Source organism: Halictus rubicundus, chromosome 10 (assembly GCF_050948215.1).
Source record: "Halictus rubicundus isolate RS-2024b chromosome 10, iyHalRubi1_principal, whole genome shotgun sequence".
NCBI lineage: Eukaryota > Metazoa > Arthropoda > Insecta > Hymenoptera > Halictidae > Halictus > Halictus rubicundus.
In genome coordinates, this window is record NC_135158.1 from 7,884,266 (window position 1) to 7,904,145 (window position 19,880).

At 35.8% G+C, this 19,880-nt stretch overlaps 1 protein-coding gene and 1 long non-coding RNA gene across 2 annotated transcripts; one reads left to right on the forward strand and one right to left on the reverse strand.

The window, feature by feature from the left end:
* Positions 1 to 494: 494 nt before the first annotated feature.
* On the reverse strand, positions 495 to 11,354 carry LOC143357631 (uncharacterized). Its single transcript, XM_076794151.1, has 26 exons — positions 11,045 to 11,354; positions 10,510 to 10,762; positions 9,913 to 10,016; positions 9,223 to 9,537; positions 8,720 to 8,995; positions 8,496 to 8,556; positions 8,416 to 8,447; positions 8,267 to 8,322; positions 7,680 to 7,793; positions 7,254 to 7,324; positions 6,951 to 7,144; positions 6,826 to 6,910; positions 6,660 to 6,675; positions 6,335 to 6,606; positions 6,001 to 6,104; positions 5,301 to 5,615; positions 4,840 to 5,115; positions 4,609 to 4,676; positions 3,488 to 3,518; positions 3,323 to 3,370; positions 3,050 to 3,247; positions 2,523 to 2,775; positions 1,927 to 2,030; positions 1,268 to 1,582; positions 790 to 1,065; positions 495 to 625 (listed from the first exon to the last, which is right to left on the reverse strand). Exons 1-26 carry the CDS (start codon positions 11,234 to 11,236, stop codon positions 539 to 541), a joined length of 4,116 nt encoding a protein of 1,371 aa, XP_076650266.1. The 5' UTR covers positions 11,237 to 11,354; the 3' UTR covers positions 495 to 538.
* A 958-nt stretch (positions 11,355 to 12,312) lies between these two features.
* Positions 12,313 to 17,449, forward strand: LOC143357839 (uncharacterized). Its single transcript, XR_013082890.1, has 3 exons — positions 12,313 to 13,355; positions 13,389 to 15,570; positions 17,234 to 17,449. It is a non-coding gene; the product is annotated as an uncharacterized LOC143357839 (long non-coding RNA).
* Positions 17,450 to 19,880: the final 2,431 nt, after the last annotated feature.

Genomic DNA, 19,880 nt, shown 5'->3' on the forward strand with positions numbered 1-19,880 from the left:
AATCAGAATTTTATTCCACAGTTTTCATTTTGCAAAGCTACTTTTTATTAGGAATACAATAGTTTTCTTAGACATATTGTTTGCTGGGTGACTTGTTTGGTTGGGTTTTCTTTACGTAAATGATTGATCGGATAAGAAAATATTTTATTATGTCCGAATATTAACTTTAAAATACATTGGTAATACGTGATAGATACAGTTCAATATTCTGTACGGAATCTACCTATTTCGTCGAGTATACTGTTATAATATCGGAAAATAGAGTTACATTTTATTGATTAAAACTCATTAATTTCACGTTATATTAAAACAGTTACTACCGTAGACTGTCTTACTGGTTCATTGTTGTTACTCCGTGCCAGTGACAGGTGCAGATATCAACATTTTATTGTCTGGAAGATTGTTTTAAGAGTACTATAATTAATTCGATGAAAAGATGTACAAACTTCTGTTAATATTACCTCTATGTTAGATCTATTGATACCCATGAATAGTATTGGTCAAAAACGCTAACTGCTTTCAATAAACGGATCTCAATTCACACGTGTTCAGGTAACTTTGTGTCTTCTAAGTTTGAAGATGATTCCCTCAGCAAAGTGAAATAAGACACTGCGCTACTGATAAGCTATAAAACAATATTTTTTTTTAAGGAACTGCCGCAAAAAATTATGGAACAAGTGAATGTTTTTCCCACTTGAAGCGACAAAGCTCAGTAATCATTTTATGATTCAATACTCGAGAAATTCTTTTGAATTGGTTATACAGAAGACTAATACCGTTTAAGAGTACCTTGGTTGAAGTCTGCAAGGATACGGGAAAGAATCCACCAGCAGTCAACTGACAAGGTTTCTGTGATCTCGTGATGATCATTTGCACATCTCTTCTTACCGTTCTGCCAGATTTATTCATAGACAACGCGGCCCATGATATTGCGTATGCAACGACTCCAACATTCGTACTTTCAGTTGTCAAAGAGCCGCAGGAACTAGTAATCATCATCAATTGAAAAACACTACCACCTATGTATATTAGAAAAGACAATCGTCGTATTGTACTTATCTCTCCCTGTAAAAGATTATTTCCCACAACTGTTGCTCAATGTATAATTGTAAAAAATAATGAGAATTCAGTATAGCTAGAATTTCATGTAAAAATTAATTGTTGCAATGTAACCTGGTCAATCCATACAGGTGTCTCTCATAATTTGGTCACATATTATGCAATTTGCCGTATAGCATAACATGTATAATATAATGTTTAAACTTACCAGAAGTACCTGATACATGGATAAGCAAGTTCCCACACTGAAGACTAACACATAGGAGAAAATATTGAAAGAGAAGACAATCTCGAGTCTATCGCAGTAGTTGATGAGCGCTTGATGCTTTCGAATGTACCTCCTGAGGCCTTGGTAACATTGATCCGCATAATCGGGCGAATCAATCATTTCACTGTTCGGGTCTAACAAATTTAAGAGTTTGTCTTGCAGCATGCGAAACTGGCAGACTGTATGGGTGTTGACAAGAAACATAAAACTGTCAAGGCATACGTAGCAGATACCGATGTGGAATACGCACAGTGCCTGTGAAATCAGAATGTTATTACAAGACTGCGAATTCGATGTGATTAACATTAAAACATATATTTTAGTCAACTCATTAAAATTAGTAGGAAAGGAATAACTATCTACGTAGGACCTGTATCATGCAATTAATCAAGACTGCAAAACTGCTCTCAGTAATTATAGTGCGTTTGTTAAGATGCGTTTGCAATTTATCAATGACTTATCGGTAGTTAAATACATGAGAAGTTACATATATCTTGAAGATAATATTTGTATTATATTATAAAATTCCACACTAACATTCCAACTTTTACTCTTGATTGTTACTAACGTACGTTCTTTTGATATAGATCGTGTAATACCTGCAGGACGAAACAAATTTCGAAATATGGCGTCTCGTAAAGTGGTAGATCGGACCACATACGAAAGGGAAGTGCCCTGTCAGAATGATTTCTTCCAATGTTCTCTAAAATGCAAGTGAACAGGTTAAATATTGCAGAAATACTGCTGTAGCGTTCAGTTTGGACGTTTCGATCACAAGTTCGCTTGAATTGATTAAATTTCCGTGGAGAATTCGATCGTAGACTGCATATTTCATGTACTTGTAATAACAATAATCTGATACAATTTGAAGCAATGAATATATTAAAAGTATTTAAGAATATCGATATATTATAGAATTATTAAAGGAAGAGAGACATTTTTATGTAGCTCTTATTTCTTGCAATCGATGCAGAACATTTTTATATTTCATTAAGATCCGAAGTCTAGTAATTATTGCCTGTGGAAACGAATACTTTTCAATATTGGGAAAAATCGAAATTTTAGTAATAATTGCTGGAGCGGATTAGCAAAATATTCACCACTGCGTGCAAGTCGACAATTGGGAAAATTTTGCTTCTAAAAAAGGATTGTGGCTGTACGATTTTTATTTTTACATTTAATTTCCTTCACTTACCGTAAATTGGAATAACGACGTAACTACACGGAACGTAAACCATAATACAGTACGCAACTACGATGACGAAAGTAAAATATTTTCGGGCCTCGTCCACAAACACTTTTTCATTATCGTCGTAATTAGAGTGCCAAAAATTCCGCCTTGTGTACAACACTAAGTTTAGAAATCGTTCCTTGTTCAGGTGCATCAGAATAGCTTTCATTAACGCAGTGGCGGTTATAAATAGGTTGGTGAACATATAAAGGATATTCTGTAATTGGAAAAATATTTACAATGCAATTTCGATTTAATTTATAATTCCATCAATTCAATGAATTGCGTTTTCATAAAATCAAACGAACTACAATCCAAATCAACAGTCAATTTTAGTAAAACACAATCCAGGCTTTCCATAACAGGCATAATTTTTTAAAACCTAAAAAATATGTTTTTCGTCACTTTCGCGAAAAGAGTGAGTAAAAATTAACATTTAGATAATTTATACCTGTTAGAAGAGATCAAAATAGCGAAACAGTTGCACTCACGGAGATATCACCCATACTATGGCAAATGTCGTTGATGTCGAGGTAGATTCCAAAACTCAGGATGATAAACGTGTAGTTCCTGGCGATCATTCTTTCTCTTTGTTCCCTGTCGGTCGTTGCCAGCCAACATCCCGACAGTTTCATAAGGAAATCCGCCAGTGAAATGGAAATGTCTTTATAGTCCGTAGACATTTTTAACTGATTAGAAGTTCAAGTTGTGCGACATCCTGATCGATCGTCAAACACCGCCAGAGAGTGCTTATTTCATATGACATGACTTTGATCAGCCCAAGGACTAGCTACCTGCGTGATCTTCATCGTCTATGGCAGTGTGGTATCATAAAAACAGTGGTAGAAGCACATGTCGCACCGATCTATTATTCAGAACTTCCGGAGGTATTGCCATGCGTGTGAAAATGAAGATTCAATTGCATCTACTCGGTGAGTGTCAGTGGGGACATAGTGTTCGCTATGTCAGCCATAGCAGTTAGTAGTCGACATAGTCTTAACTGAGAATATTATGTGCGAAAGTGGCGATGACGGAGATAAGGAGAATCGGAATTGTTTCTGGGAAATTTTGCCGTGAAAAGACTGCGAAATAGTTTTATAATTTCAATTTTGAGTGACGCGAGGAAATGCGTATATTTGTATAAAAATTTTCAATCTGGTCTTCAGGAAATGATTTGTGATCCTATTACAACTGAGAAACTTTTTTATGCATCATTGTACTTGTTATTGTATTCGCTGTACGAAGTAATGTTGAAATTAATAATGGATCGTGGATTTTTATACAATTCCTACCTAGCCAAAATTTGTAAAAGTTTGAAGCAACGTGTAGATTCGTAAAAAAACAATGAATTCTATTTTAATTGTTTTGTCTAAAAAATATTCCAATGCAAATGTTCATTATAATTTTTGTAAATGGAGATCTCCAATGTAATAATTAATGTTCATATTTACAATAGAAATCATCAGTTAATCACGAAGTGATGGTAATAGAAGTTTTAATCTTTCGATGAAAATTAATAACTATTCAATTTGAATTACACAATAAATAAATTTTACTTTCGCATATCCAGATGCGTGAGAACTGCACACAAGAAACAAGGAAACGACAGGGAAAGGTGTACAGAAAAGGACCATTTACAGTGGAATATATAAATACAAATATATTAAATATATGTATATATTTATACATATAGACTTCAGACACATCAGACTTCTATACAGCAGACTTGTATGTAATTTGGTCTAATTTTGCAAAAATTATGCTCTTTCAAATAGTGTGGATTCAGTTTTCCTCTTCACTGCATGCATTATTACTATAATTTCATCTGTTATTTTTGGTTTATTGTTATTACTACGTGTAACCTGTGCAGATGTAAACATTTTTTTCTGGAAAATTGTTTTAAAAGTACTTTAATTAATTTGATGAAAACACGTATATTTCAGCTAATTATGACCTCTATGATAGTTCTGTTGATACTCATGAATACTACTGATCAAGACTGCTTACTGCTATGAACAAACGGATCTCAAATCAAATGTGATCAGGTAACTGTGTGTCTTCTAAGTTTGTAGATGATTCCCTCAGCAAAGTAAAATAAGACACTGCGCTACTGATAAGCTATAAAATAATATTTTTATGAAGGAACTGCCGCAAAAAATTATGGAACAAGTGAATGTTTTTCCCACTTGAAGTGGCAAAGCTCAGTGATCATTTTATGATTCAATACTCGAGAAATTCATTTAAATTGGTTATACATAAGAGTAATACCGTGTAAGAGTACCTTGGTTGAAGTCTGCAAGGATACGGGAAAGAATCCACCAGCGGTCAACTGACAAGGTTTCTGGGATCTCGTGATGATCATTTGCACATCTCTTCTTACCGTTCTGCCAGATTTATTCATAGACAACGCGGCCCATGATATCGTGTACGCAACCTCTCCAACATTCGTACTTTCAGTTATCAAAGAGCCGCAAGAATTAGTAATCATCAACAACTGAAAAACACTGCCACCTAAATATATCGCAAAAGACAACCGTTGTTTTGCACTTATCTCTCCCTGTAAAAGATTATTGTCTACAGTGTTGCTGAATGCATACTTACAAGTTACTAATTATTATACCGTACAAAAGAATAATGAGAGTTCCGTGTAGCTAGGCTTCCGGTTAAAAATTGTTAGTGTTGAGTAATTTATTTACCATATGCACTTATTCACATTATCTATAATATAATGTTTAAACTTACCAGTAGTGCCTGATACATGGATAAGCAGGTTAGCACACTGAAGACTAACACATAGCAGAAGATATTAAAAGAGAAGTTAATCTCGAGCCTGTCGCAGTAGTTGATGAGAACTTGATGCTTTCGAACACACCTCCTAAGGTCTTGGTAACATTTATCCGCATAATGGGGCGAATCGATCATTTCACTTTTCGGGACCAACAAATTTCTGAGATTGTTTTGCAGTATGCGAAACTGGCAAGCTGTGTGTGTGTTTACCAGAAGCAAAAAATTGTCGAGACATACGTAACAGATGCCAACATGGATAGTGCATAGTGCCTGTGAAACCAGAGCGTTATTACTAGACTGCGAATTTGATGTATTGATCATCAAAAATTATCTTTTATAGGACTCATTAAAATTAGTAAAAAAAGCAATAACTATCTACGTAGGTCCTGTATCATGCAATTAAACAAGACATCTTTTATTTTGCATATAAATCCGCAGACTAGTTTCATCCTTTATAGCATCTGCTGTCAGTAATTATTGTACATTAAGATGCGTTTGCAATTTATCCATGACTTATCGGTAGTTAAATACATAAGAAGTTACATATATCTTGAAGATAATATTTGTATTATATTATAAAATTCCACACTAACATTCCAACTTTTACTCTTGATTGTTACTAACGTACGTTCTTTTGATATAGATCGTGTAATACCTGCAGGACGAAACAAATTTCGAAATATGGCGTCTCGTAAAGTGGTAGATCGGACCACATCCGAAACGGAAGTACCCTTTCTGAATGATTTCTTCCGCGGTTCTCTAAAATACAGGAGAAATGGTTAAGTATTGCAAAAATACTGCCTAAATTGAAAGCTACATTTGGAAGTTTGGATAAAAAGTTCGCTTTTAATGATTATTTTCCATTGACAATTCGATCTTAGACTGCGGATTTTATGTGCGTGTCGAAAATCGCGAAAATGTTGTTTGGGAAAAAGGATTGTGGATTGGATGTACCATTTTTATTTCTACATTTAATTTCCCTCACTTACCGATAATTGGAATAACGATGTAACTACCCGGAACGTAGACCATAATACAGTATGTAACTGTCATGATAAAAGCATATGATCTTCGAGCCTCGTCCACAAACACTTTTTCATTGTCGTCGTAATTCGAGTGCCAAAAATTCCGTTTTGAGTACAACACTAAGTTTAAAAATCGTTCCTTGTTCAAGTGCATCAGAATAGTTTTGAGTAACGCCATGGTGGTGATAAATAGGTTGGCGGTCGTATAAAGGATATTCTGCAATTGGAAAAATATTTACAAAGCAATTTCGACCACTGAATAGGATTTTCATAAAATTAAACAAATTACAATCCGAATCCACTGTCTATTTTAGGAATACTTCATCCAGACTTTATCCGTCTATTTCATTGTTTACTTCTCTATATATAGTTTTTCTTATTTGCAGTTCTGTAAACTTGTATCACTGAATCGTTAAAATATGACATTATATTTCATCGTGCTATTATTCTCTAACCAAAGAGTCTATGGAATGTGTGATTCGTCACTTTCGCGAAACGACGACGTAAAAATGAACATTTGGATACTTTATTATCCAGGACCTGTTAGAAGAGATCAAAATAGCGAAACATTTGCACTCACGGAAATATCACCCAAACTATGGTAAATGTCAATGATGTCAATGTAGATTCCGAAAAGCAGGATGATAAACGCGTAGTCCCTGGCAATCATTCTTCGTCTGCGTTCCCCTTCGGTCTTTGTCAGCCAACATCCCGTCACTTTCATAAAGAAATCCGATATCAAAATGGAAATGTCGTTGTACTGCATAGACATTTCTAGACGATTAGAAGTTCAAGTCGTGCGAAATCCCGATCGATCGTCAAACACCGCCGGTGAATGCTTATTTCATCTGACATGACTTTGATCAGCCCGGGAACTGACTACCTGCGTGATCCTCATCGTCTACGGCCGTGTGGTGGCGTAAAAACAGCGGCAGAAGCACATGTTGCACCGATCTATTATTCAGAACTTTCGGAGGTATTGCCATGCGTGTGAAAATGGAGATTCAATTGCATCTACTCTGTGAGCGTCAGTGGGGACATAGTGTTCGCTATGTCAGCCATAGCAGTTAGTAGTCGATATAGTCTTCACTGAGAATATTATGTGCGAAAGTGGCGATGACGGAGATAAGGAGAATCGGAATTGTTTCTGGGAAATTTCGCCGTGCGAAGTCTGCGAAATAGTTTTATAATTTCAATTTTGAGTGACGCGAGAAAATGTGTATATTTGTATAAAAATTTTCAATCTGGTCTTCAGGAAATGATTTGTGATCCTATTACAACTGAGAAACTTTTTTATGCATCATTGTACTTGTTATTGTATTCGCTGTACGAAGTAATGTTGAAATCATTAATTCTACTTTCATTATTTTGTCTAAGAAATCTTCCAATGCAAATGTTTATTATAACTTTTATAAATGGAGATCTCCAATGAAATAATTAATGTTCATATTTACAATAGAAATTATCAGTTAATCACGAAGTGATGGCAATAGAAATTTTAATCGTTCGATGCAAATTAATTACTATTCAATTGGAATTACACAAAAAATAAATTTTACTTTCGCATATCCAGATGCTTGTGAACTGCACAAAAGAAACAAGGAAACAACAGGGAAACGTGTACAGGAAAAGACCATTTACAGTGGAATATATAAATGTATATATCTCATATATGTATATCAGCTTTGTATGTCATTTGGTCTAACATTGAAAAAATTATGCTGTTTCGAATAGTGTGGATTCAGTTTTGCTCTTCACTTATTTACTGTGAAGATGATTTATTGTGAATAAATAAATAATTCACAATAAAAGAACATTTATTGTGAATATTGTATTTATTTATCACTTCAGTTATTTTTGGTTCATTGTTATTACCCTAGTACCTAGTACTAGTACCTAGTACTAGTTATTACCCATGTGCTAGTAACCTGTGCAGATGTAAACATTTTTTTCTGGAAGATTGTTTTAAAAGTACTTTAATAAATTTGATGAAACGATGTACAAACTTCTGTTAATTATTACCTCTATGTTAGATCTATTGATACCCATGAATAGTATTGGTCAAAAACGCTAACTGCTTTGAACAAACGGATCTCAATTCACACGTGTTCAGGTAACTATGTGCCTTCTAAGTTTGAAGATGATTCCCTCAGCAAAGTGAAATAAGACACTGCGCTACTGATAAGCTATAAAACAATATTTTTTTTTAAGGAACTGCCGCAAAAAATTATGGAACATGTGAATGTTTTCCCACTTGAAGCGACAAAGCTCAGTAATCATTTTATGATTCAATACTCGAGAAATTCTTTTGAATTGGTTATACAGAAGACTAATACCGTTTAAGAGTACCTTGGTTGAAGTCTGCAAGGATACGGGAAAGAATCCACCAGCAGTCAACTGACAAGGTTTTTGTGATCTCGTGATGATCATTTGCACATCTCTTCTTACCGATCTGCCAGATTGATTCATAGACAATGCGGCCCATGATATCGTGTACGCAACCTCTCCAACATTCGTACTTTCAGTTATCAAAGTGCCGCAGGAACTAGTAAGCACCATCAATTGAAAAACACTACCACCTATGTATACTAGAAAAGACAACCGTCGTGTTGTGCTTATCTCTCCCTGTAAAATATTATTTCCTACAACTGCTGCTCAATGTATATTTATAATTTACAAATTTTGATATCTCATAAAAAAATAATGAGAATTCAGTGTAGCTAGAATTTCATGTAAAAATTAATAGTTGCAATGTAACCTCGTGAATCCATACAGGTGTCTCTCATAATTTGGTCACATACGATGCAATTTGCCGTATAGCATAACATGTATAATATAGTGTTCAAACTTACCAAAAGTACCTGATACATGGATAAGCAGGTTACCACACTGAAGATTAACACATAGGAGAAAATATTAAAAGAGAAGACAATCTCGAGTCTATCGCAGTAGTTGATGAGCGCTTGATGCTTTCGAATGTACCTCCTGAGGCCTTGGTGACAATGATCCGCACAATAGGGCGAATCGATCATTTCACTGTTCGGGTCTAACAAATTTAAGAGTTTGTCTTGCAGTATGCGGAACTGGCAAGCTGTGTGTGTGTTGACCAGAAGCAAATAACTGTCAAGGCATACGTAGCAGATACCGATCTGGAATACGCACAGTGCCTGTGAAATCAGAATGTTATTACAAGACTGCAAATTCGATGTGATTAACATTAAAACATATATTTTATTCAACTCATTAAAATTAGTAGGAAAGGAATAACTATCTACGTAGGACTTTTATTTTGCATATAAATCCGCAGTCTAGTTATTACAACTTCATTTCATCCTTTGTAGCAACTGCTCTCAGTAATTATTGTGCGTTTGTTAAGATGCGTTTGGAATTTATCAATGACTTATCGGTAGTTAAATACATAAGAAGTTACATATATCTTGAAGGTAATATTTTTATTATATTATAAAATTCCACACTAACATTCCAACTTTTACTCTTGATTGTTACTAACGAATGTTCTTTTGATATAGATCGTGTAATACCTGCAGGACGAAACAAATTTCGAAATATGGCGTCTCATAAATTGGTAGATCCGTCCACATACGTAAGGGAAGTGCCCTGTCAGAATGATTTCTTCCAATGTTCTCTAAAATGCAAGTGAACAGATTAAATATTGCAGAAATACTGCTGTAGCGTTCAGTTTGGACGTTTCGATAACTAGTTCGCTTGAATTGATTAAACATTCGTGGAGAATTCGATCGTAGACTGCATATTTCATGTACTTGTAATAACAATAATCTGATACAATTTGAAGCAATGAATATATTAAAAGTATTTAAGAATGTTGATATATTATTAAATTAATAAAGGAGGAGAGACATTTTTATGTAGCTCTCGTTTATTGCAATCGACGCAGAACATTTTTATATTGCATTAAGATTCGCAGTCTAGTAATTATTGGCTGTGTAAATGAATACTTTTCAATATTGGGGAAAAATCGAAATTTTTATAATAATTGCTGAAGCGGATTAGCAAAATATTCACCATTACGCGCGAATCGGAAATCGTGAAAATGTTGCTGGTAAGAAAGGATTGTGGCAGTACGATTTTCATTTTTACATTTAATTTCCTTCACTTACCGTAAATTGGAATAACGACGTAAGTAAACGGTATGTAAACCGTAACACAGTACGCAACTACGATGATGAAAGTAAAATATCTTCGGGCCTCGTCCACAAACACTTTTTCATTGTCGTCGTAGTTCGAGTGCCAAAAATTCCGCCTTGTGTACAACACTAACTTTAGAAATCGTTCCTTGTTCAGGTGCATCAGAATAGCTTTGATTAACGCAATGACGGTCATAAATAGGTTGGTGGACATATAAAGGATATTCTATAATTGGAAAAATATTTACAATGCAATTTCGATTTAATTTATAATTCCATCAATCCACTGAATTGGATTTTCATAAAATCAAACGAACTAGAATCCAAATCAACAGTCTATTTTAGTAAAACATGATCCATTCTTTCCATAACAGTCATAATTTTTTAAAACCTTAAAAATATATTTTTCGTCACTTTCGCGAGAAGAGGGAGTAAAAATGAACATTTAAATAATTAATTATTCAGAACCTGTTAGAAGAGATCAAAATAGCGAAACAGTTGCACTCACGGAGATATCACCCATACTATGGCAAATGTCGTTGATGTCGATGTAGACTCCAAAACTCAGAATGATAAACGTATATGTCGTGGCGATCATTCTTCGTCTGTGTTCCCCGTCGGTCGTTGCCAGCCAACATCCCGACAGTTTCATAAGGAAATTCGCCAGTGAAATGGAAACGTCTTTATACTCCGTAGACATTTTTAGATGATTAGAAGTTCAAGCCGTGCGAAATCCTTATCGACCGTCAAGCACCGCAAGAGAGTGCTTATTTCATATGACATGACTTTGATCAGCCCGGGGACTAGCTACCTGCGTGATCTTCATCGTCTACGGTCGTATGGGTAGAAGCATATGTTGCAACGATCTATTATTCAGGACTTCACAGGGTGTTGCCATGCATGAAAATCGAGATTCAATTGCTTCTGATCGGCGAGTGTTAGTGGTGTCAAAGTATTCGCGATGTCAGCCATAGCAGTTAGTAATCGATGTAATCTTGACTGAGAATATTGTGCACCGAAGTGGCGATGACGGAGATAAGAATAATCGGAATTGTTTCCTCGCGAAAAGTCGCGAAGATATGTCTGTTCTGTAGTTCAGTATTTTATTCTGCTCAGTTTGTGTTTTATCCTGCTGACATTTATATTTGTATAAAAATTTGCAATCCGATCTTAAAGGAATGATTTGCGAACCTATAACAACTCTGGAACCTGCTTATGGATCACGAGACAACAGGAGTAGGAGTACAGAAAAAGATCATTTTACAGTGGAAGTATTTTAATAGATATTATATACTCATATACATATATATAAATATATATCTGATTTATATTCCTATATACATGTATATCAATTGTATCATTTTCATTGAGAAAATACATATACTTATTCGCAACTCATTAATTCTCGTGGGACACGATTCAGGGCTTCGGTCGCCTCGATCGTAAAAGTCTCGAACAGACAGTGATAGTACGGGGGGCGGAGAATGATCGAAAATGAAAATTTATTGCTACTTCCACAGACAGGCGAACGTTTCTTGTTCATTTTCCATTTTTCTTTTCGTTTTCTTTTGTCATTTTGTTTTTTTTTTTGTTTAATTTTTCGTTTGGACGAAAACGTTGGAGGCAGACCGACACTGAATTGCTGACACACAACAATTGTTCTGACGCTATGCGCGAAACGTACAACAAACGAAGACTACCTCTCGCAGTACTTACGTATTGGAGCTTTAACCGCAAAAGTGTACCATTATCGTTCTTATAGTGAATAAAATTTAGGGTGGGGTGGGGGGTTCAGGGGGCGGGGTGGATGAAGGGGTTATGGTTTCATGGGATAAGAGGAATCGACATTGGTAGTGCATTCGCATGCTCTGGCTTCTTTTCCCCCATTTTGGTACGTACATCATTGATACAATAGTAAAACACTTATCAATTTCATTTTGCATAAATGTTCCTTACCTAGTATGTTTCTATTATTTCATTGTTATTCGGATAAAATGCCGTTTATCCATATAACACGTGTACCCATCAAAGCAACAGAAAACGTAACTGAAACGTGACCGTGTGCTCCTCTTTAGCTCACACGGCGCCATTTAATCTCGATTTCTAGTTATGGTTCGTTTACCGAGAGACTTATCGTTTATCATTACACACGTATCGATCGATGGATACAATCTCCATTCGCCTAATTACGAAGCTGAAGCGTTTCCTCCGGCAGACTCGTTCTGTCGATCCTTGAACCGATCAATCTGACCGTTCGCAAGCGTATTTCGCCAATTCACGTTCGACCAGGCGGGACCAATTCTGCTTCGTTTGCTATTTCGTTTTTTTATTTCCCAGTTTTCCCGACAACTGATTTCGCCGAAAGCCAACTCTAGTGCAATTAAATACAATTTCATTTGTTCTCCCGATCGCCGCGATGCGTGGCGGATCGGTAATTATTTATTCTAACTTATCGGAAAGCGACTCGTTGCGACTATCCTCTAAAATTTGTAGTTCTACTTTATAGCTCGTATGGTTTCAGCGAGTTGCCTCGCACGCGCGAAAATATTGCACTCGGAAAAGGAACAAAGGAGAGCTTTAGAGTTTTCGTGTATTGGTGCGGTCAGTTTGTTGTTTGTTTTATGGTGTTGAAGCTTTCGTTCTCTGTTTTCAGACGTATCTTGTACCATCCTGTTTGTTTATATGGAGAAAAATTATATTTATACAATTTTTAAGGAGAAAAAAAATTTGTTCTTTTTTGGAAAAACAGCAAAACGTCCATTCTCATCTATTTCTTCAATCAGTGCTGTTGTTTTACTGCTATCGCCATTTTTTACGTTGTAGTGAAATTCTGAAACGCCGTTTTGTACCAGAAAGATGAACGAGTAGGCTTAAACAAGAAAATTTATAGCAAATATTTGATCAGAGTGTTTCATAACATTGAAATATGTTTTATAAAGTTATAGCAAGGATGTTGCACACTTGTTCACAATTTATAATATTTGATAATCTAGGTTCATTGAATGATTAGTCGATAACGTTTCGAATATGATGAAACTTTCGCAAAGAGAGGGTAATAATGCAGTCACAAAATCAATATATAAATTTTAAAAGAAAATTCAATAGTCTCTATGAAAAGTAGAATTGAATATAACGGCCAGAGAATTTGTACATAATGTGTATTAAACACCATCATCAGTATAAGACGAACTTACTTAAAAAATTATTACAGCGACGTTAATACGTCTATGTTTATTGAAAAATAATTAAAAACTTCTGGTGTATTCGTATGTTTTAGGAGAAGCACTGCAGCAGAGATTTTAATTTGTCCTTGACCTGTGAGTGGACTGCAGTTCAACTTCGGTCAGATAAGTAAAACTTGACTTCGGTTCAGCAAGTAGAAGAAGGTCTGTTTTTAGTCAGACAAGTGGTACAGAAGTTTTCTGCGAGAAGTAGAGTGTACCTGACTATGAAAGTATGCTCTGCCAAGTATCGGTGAATTGTTTGGAGAGAAATATAATTTAAAAAATCTTTTTCTAATTTTTGTGTTGGCGTACACTAATCAGATTTCTAAGAAAAACATTACCTTTATGTTCAATTTATTCTTTATCCATTTAGCACTGTATTTTCAAATAGTTCTATTGAAATTACGAATTGTTTCATCTAACCTTTAAATCTAAAGAAATCTTTTCAAATATAGAAAAATTCACTAGAGATTGTAAACTATACAAAATTAGTATTATCAACAATTAAGTATGTGAAAACATGTTATTTTGAAATTTTATTTAAGCATCAGCGTAATCAACTAAATTCTTCAGTTTTAATTTTACATTGTTATCAATAATTTAAAATTTACCGACCAAGTGAACATCCTGCGAATATATTTTTTTTCATTTAACGCAGCGATAGCAGTTCGTCGTCATCACTTTCCAAAATCATGATCCACTTAAATATCCAAGTATGCATGTTATCAAATGATTAGAAAAAGAGCAACATATGAAATTACAAAAATGAAAACATACCGAAGTCGTATTTTTTTAAGAAAATGTAAAAACTCTGCACGTATTTCCTTCTTCCCGAACTGGTACAATTTTCTGTCCAATGTGAACCGTACTCTAAATTATAATTCATTAAAGACGCGAACATAATCCATCGATTTTCTCCCGAATAGAAAACATTGTTATACAACGATAGTAGATGATAGTTCTAGCAAAATCGAGATTGTACCGGCAAAATGTGTTTCACAAATGTGCACAATGGAAACTTCAGAAATCGTTTAAAAGTAATACATTGTTTAGTATAAAAATGTGAAAAAGCTACTATTACAAATAAAAAAATGCGGTTTGAACGACCTTCTGACGAACAGAGTATAAGGTATTCAGCTAACGGATTCAGAAAACCATGTAATCGATAAATCACCCAGTGATCGCGATCGCAATTACATGTCGTAATCGTCCTCATAGACCAGGAATACAATCGTGTAATCAGTGGTGTCACGTGTTACGCCATGTGTGTTCGTGTTCGTGTGCGTGTGTGTGCCCTCGATTAATAATCAATCAATTCGTAAATCCTCTGCTTAGACGTTACGTGTTCGAAGAAATTCGCAATTTGTTTTTCCCGACGATAACGATAATAAATTACGCTCAAAGTGTTCCGCCTTAAATCGTAATGGAGTATACGTGTATTGCTGTGTAGAATAATCCGGAAACGCTACGCATTTTCGCAGTTCGAACGTCGGAAATTTTGTGCCGTTTCAAATTCCGCGTACAATGTGCGAAGAGATTCAAAGATCGATGGATACGGGCTCCTTAGATCCTTAACTGACTACTTAATACGGCGAGATGTACGCGGTGCATCTCGTTTTTGCGAATCGGAAAATATTAACGTGCATCAATTGCAACGATCGTAATCGATTTTTGTGCAACGCTTTTGTGTCTTTCAGACGAACGCGAATGCATCGACCTGCCGTGTTCTCTACGGTGGAAGGCAGATGACCTTGAAGACTGAAGGTGTAACAATGTCGTCGACGAGTGGAACTCGAGATATTATATTGTTGTACATACACTGTACATGAACATTATGAACCAGGAAAGAATAGGTAGTCGCATTTGCATAGTTGGATTTTCTGTCGTGCACCCAGTCCTCCCTAAGCTGTAACAGTCATTCCAATCGTTTTTAGTGACCGTTTCGCGTCAATCTTTCAATTAGTTATCCTAGGAGGTTCCGTCCTCGACGCTCTTTGACGCTTCAATGTTCCTGAACCTTCAGTTTTCGCTGGAACGTGCAAACAATTTTCATAGCAAGCGAGTTCACCAAGCTTTCTGTTTCTTGCAATAGAAAAACCATGTCTGCTTCATTTGGACAATAAACAATTTTTGCTTTTCCATTCTTTAACCCTTTGTACTATGATTTATTTCATAGCTGCGCCGATTAGAACATTCTCATCGACACCCTATGAAAATCGAAAATTCATAACGTTCTAATTCCTATGTTTTCTCTTTTTAAATAACAATGAAATAGAATTTTAGACTCGAAAGGAACGAACGATCCACATTTAGCAAACCCTATTAGAAATGTTTACAATAAACCTGACACGATGTTACAGTCCAAAAGGTTAAAGTACTAACAACTGTTTACACTCGAAATTGACGTTCGCAATGTTTTGTAACAGATGTATTATACAGGGTGTCCCAAAAAAGTTGTGCTTCCTTGAAAAGGACAATTCCCGAGGTCATTTGAAGTAATTTTCTCCATTGCGAAAATTTTCTCTGTGGCTTCGTTCAGGACTTATTGAAGAAAAACATGGTCCAATCAGGGCGCGACAAAAGCACTCTGATTGGTCCGTGTTTTTCGTTAATAACTCCTGACCGAAACGGTGGAGAACATTTTCGCAAAGGAAAAAGTTTCTTCGAATGACCTTAGGAATCGTCCCTATCAAAGAAGCCAAACATTTCTGGGACACCCTATATATTGAACAATAATAAATCTTTTAACTGTAATTTCTCCATCAGCTCCTTGTTTCTGTTCTGGCATTTTATTCAGCCTCGAGAATTGCGTAGACAAATAATGCAAATGAATATGGTATTTACAATGTCAATTAAAAGAAAGCTCGTGAACAACTATGTTTACTGTACAATGACCATTTGGTTGTTGGTCTCGGTTATTATCACAAACGCGAAAATGAGTCGTTCAAATAAACATTCGATTCTTACATAGTAACACAGTGTTGCTTTACAATGGATTGTTTAACAGATGCTGCGTATACAATTTGTGCATAACAGAGTAACAATCTCAAGTGCGCGCATAACAGAATAACAGCATGCCGAGTCATTGATTGTAGTTCGAAACAATATTGTTTGGATTCGCATTTCGGGCCAATGAAAAATTGTTAATATTCTGTTCGTTAACGAATATATAAAATGTTTCTTTGAAAAGAAACAGTGGCGACCATTCTTACAGAGACGCTTTGTATTTTCAATAATCCTTTGTATCACACTCTCGACTCACAGATCGTAAACAATACACTCGCTTCAAACATAACTCGACAATCATAAATTGTAACAGAAATGTAACTTTTTATTTTAATATTACGTTTGCCATTGGACTGCGGAAGTTATGCTTGTATAACACACGAGAACGTGCAAAGTTTTACTCGCATTAATCACACAGTTTTTGTGATTTTCTTTATTAAAAAAAACTGTGCTTCATATTGTTTCAGATAATAAACGGCATCTCAATTAAGTGAGTAGCATTTATTTTTACTGAAGTGGTAAGTGGAAATCAATTTTATTTCACAGTATTAGAAACGAAATGCAATAATTAAAGTTTATGGAAACTTTCAGATAGTTACATAAATACACATGGAATAATTATTAATATAAATTTGAATAGGGCTGTCTCAATAGTCCACCTCAGGTTTAAGTACATTTCTTGTTCGTCTTAGCAAATCATCAAGGATAAAAAATAATAAAATTTACATCCGGCAGTACATGCATCAAAATATTTTCACGAACGCCTCACATTATTAAAACAAACTGATTTTCTCAAGTTTCCATTTCCATTGAAAACACTGGGATTTCACTGAAATCGTGCTAAATGTTTATTAAATAAATTCTGTTCAGCTCGGACACAGTAAATTCCGCATTCGCATAAACATCCGCGGTCCAGTCCGTGACATAATCACGATCTCGTACTTCGTTCGCTTATTGGATCGCCAAAAGCCGTTGAACTTCATTGTGCCGAGCGGGAATCGTTCTGTCTGATGCAAATTGTTCAACGGTAAACATCCCCCGGTTCCGCTAACTACCAAACGACGCCTCCGCTAGTGCTTAATCGAATAATCTCGAGCGTGTGCAGATTCATTGCGCCTCCTCATTCACCGACTCGCAGTACAAACAACGAATAGACATATAAATAAAACGCGTGCCGAGCCGGCCCAAACGAACGATCGATAATCCAGACTTTGTCGGACAAACAGAAACAGCATCGATCCTGCACTGGCATTCGATTCACATGTCTATTCACCGTTGATAGCATAGGAACGGACGAGTATGGTTGGAGAGTCGATTTGTACGCAAAAGAAATCGTCGGCCATGTCGGAAGGTCGAGAGACAGCAGCGTGATGATTAATTAGTCAGATTACTCGTTGGCCACGAACGACTACAGCTGGTTCGCGGACACGATTCATGCTATAGTAGTAAAACGTTTTTTTTCTTCTTCAAAGTTTCGTTAATATACCACCTGCACTTCATTCTTAACTCGAGTTATCTGGTAAAGCTTCGACCCAGCTTGACTTCACAGGAAACCAAGAGATTATACGAACCAATCGAAAGAACTTTGCAGTGGTGTTTCTCTTGAAATAAAGTCGTTTCTTTTTCACGGAGTTGATAATAAATAGTACGATGCTCGAAATAATTTGTTTCTTCAAACGCCATTTTACGTTTCACGGTTCACACAGCTCTTGTCTAAATCTAGCTCGACACGTGTACACCATTGGATTGAACTTTTGGGAGTGTACTCCGTTTGTCTTGACAGTCAAGAAAAACATTTTCTACGAGAACGTGCTTGCGAAATCACTTCTGTTATGGGTTCGACATATTATCTGTGCGCCAAAGAATGATTGTTGAATCGAGCTCGGTGCACCATATGCATTCGACTTAACGTCCGCTGGCTCCGGAATTAACGATATCGATCGTTCGTCCTGATCAGGACGGTTTAGCAGCGAACGTACGTTCCGATAAGTACAAATGATCCAATAATACTAAAACGATCGGACATTAAAGCAGAGTGCATGCAAGTAACGAGATTTAACTTGACGCCGAAGGTTTGTTGCACACGCGAGCTAATAATAGCGCTTTGGAGAGCCTAATAAGCCATTACGGATTCGAGGAGACTAATTGTGTAACTGTGACCGAGCTGGTAATGAACCGTACAAGTAAATTATCGAACAAGAAAACGAATAAAAATCATAATTATTGTTGTATCACTTGAGAATATCTTTTCTGTGTCTATTTTGTTTTAACAAATTTATGTTCCCTGTTGATATACATTGACGGAACAGCTTTGAAAAATGCCCGAAGTGTTTCCTAAACGTTCTCCTGTCCAAGATGATCGCGATACAGTCCCGAAAGTTGCGTAGTCTACTTTAGAATCACTCTGTACAACTGTATGAAAATAATTTTTAAAAAGTATCCATCGTACAATTATAGTATGCGTATTGCTGTAAAAAAAGTGGCTTGGCGAACTAAGCATCACGCGGACAACAGTCAACCTACGAGTTACGTGTTCTTGTTTATACACGAGAACGTCAGAAAGGTCCTAACAGTGTCAGTATCATTTGTAAAGAGTTGTAAATGGTAACACGCGAAATACAAAAATATTTCAGACGCCAACGATATTATTCGCACAGTGCGTCGGCGGGCACGTGGATAACATCGTTGCCAGTGATATTCACAATATTTGAAATATCAAAATAGCTCGAGATCTACTAATGATTATATTGTTTTGCCAAAGTTCGAAGTATCAAGACGATCGATCAATCTTACCTAAGTATTCACAATTCTTATCGATTACGTTTAAAACACTGGAGTCGTTTCAACGTCGAACGTTCATACAGAGCAGCCTGAACACGGAGCCAAAGAATTTCGAGCTACATGATAATTAGAAACACGTACAAAAAGTCTTTTCAGTTAATACAAGTCAATGAACCGACCGTGTGCCGCGATAGACAACTTTTGTTTATGATTCTCCATTCTGAATATATCAAGAATAAAGATTATACTTATAATATAAACGTATCTCAATACGTAAGTTCCCGTTTTATAAACATACAAATTATGCTTAAGATTACATATATATGTATGTAT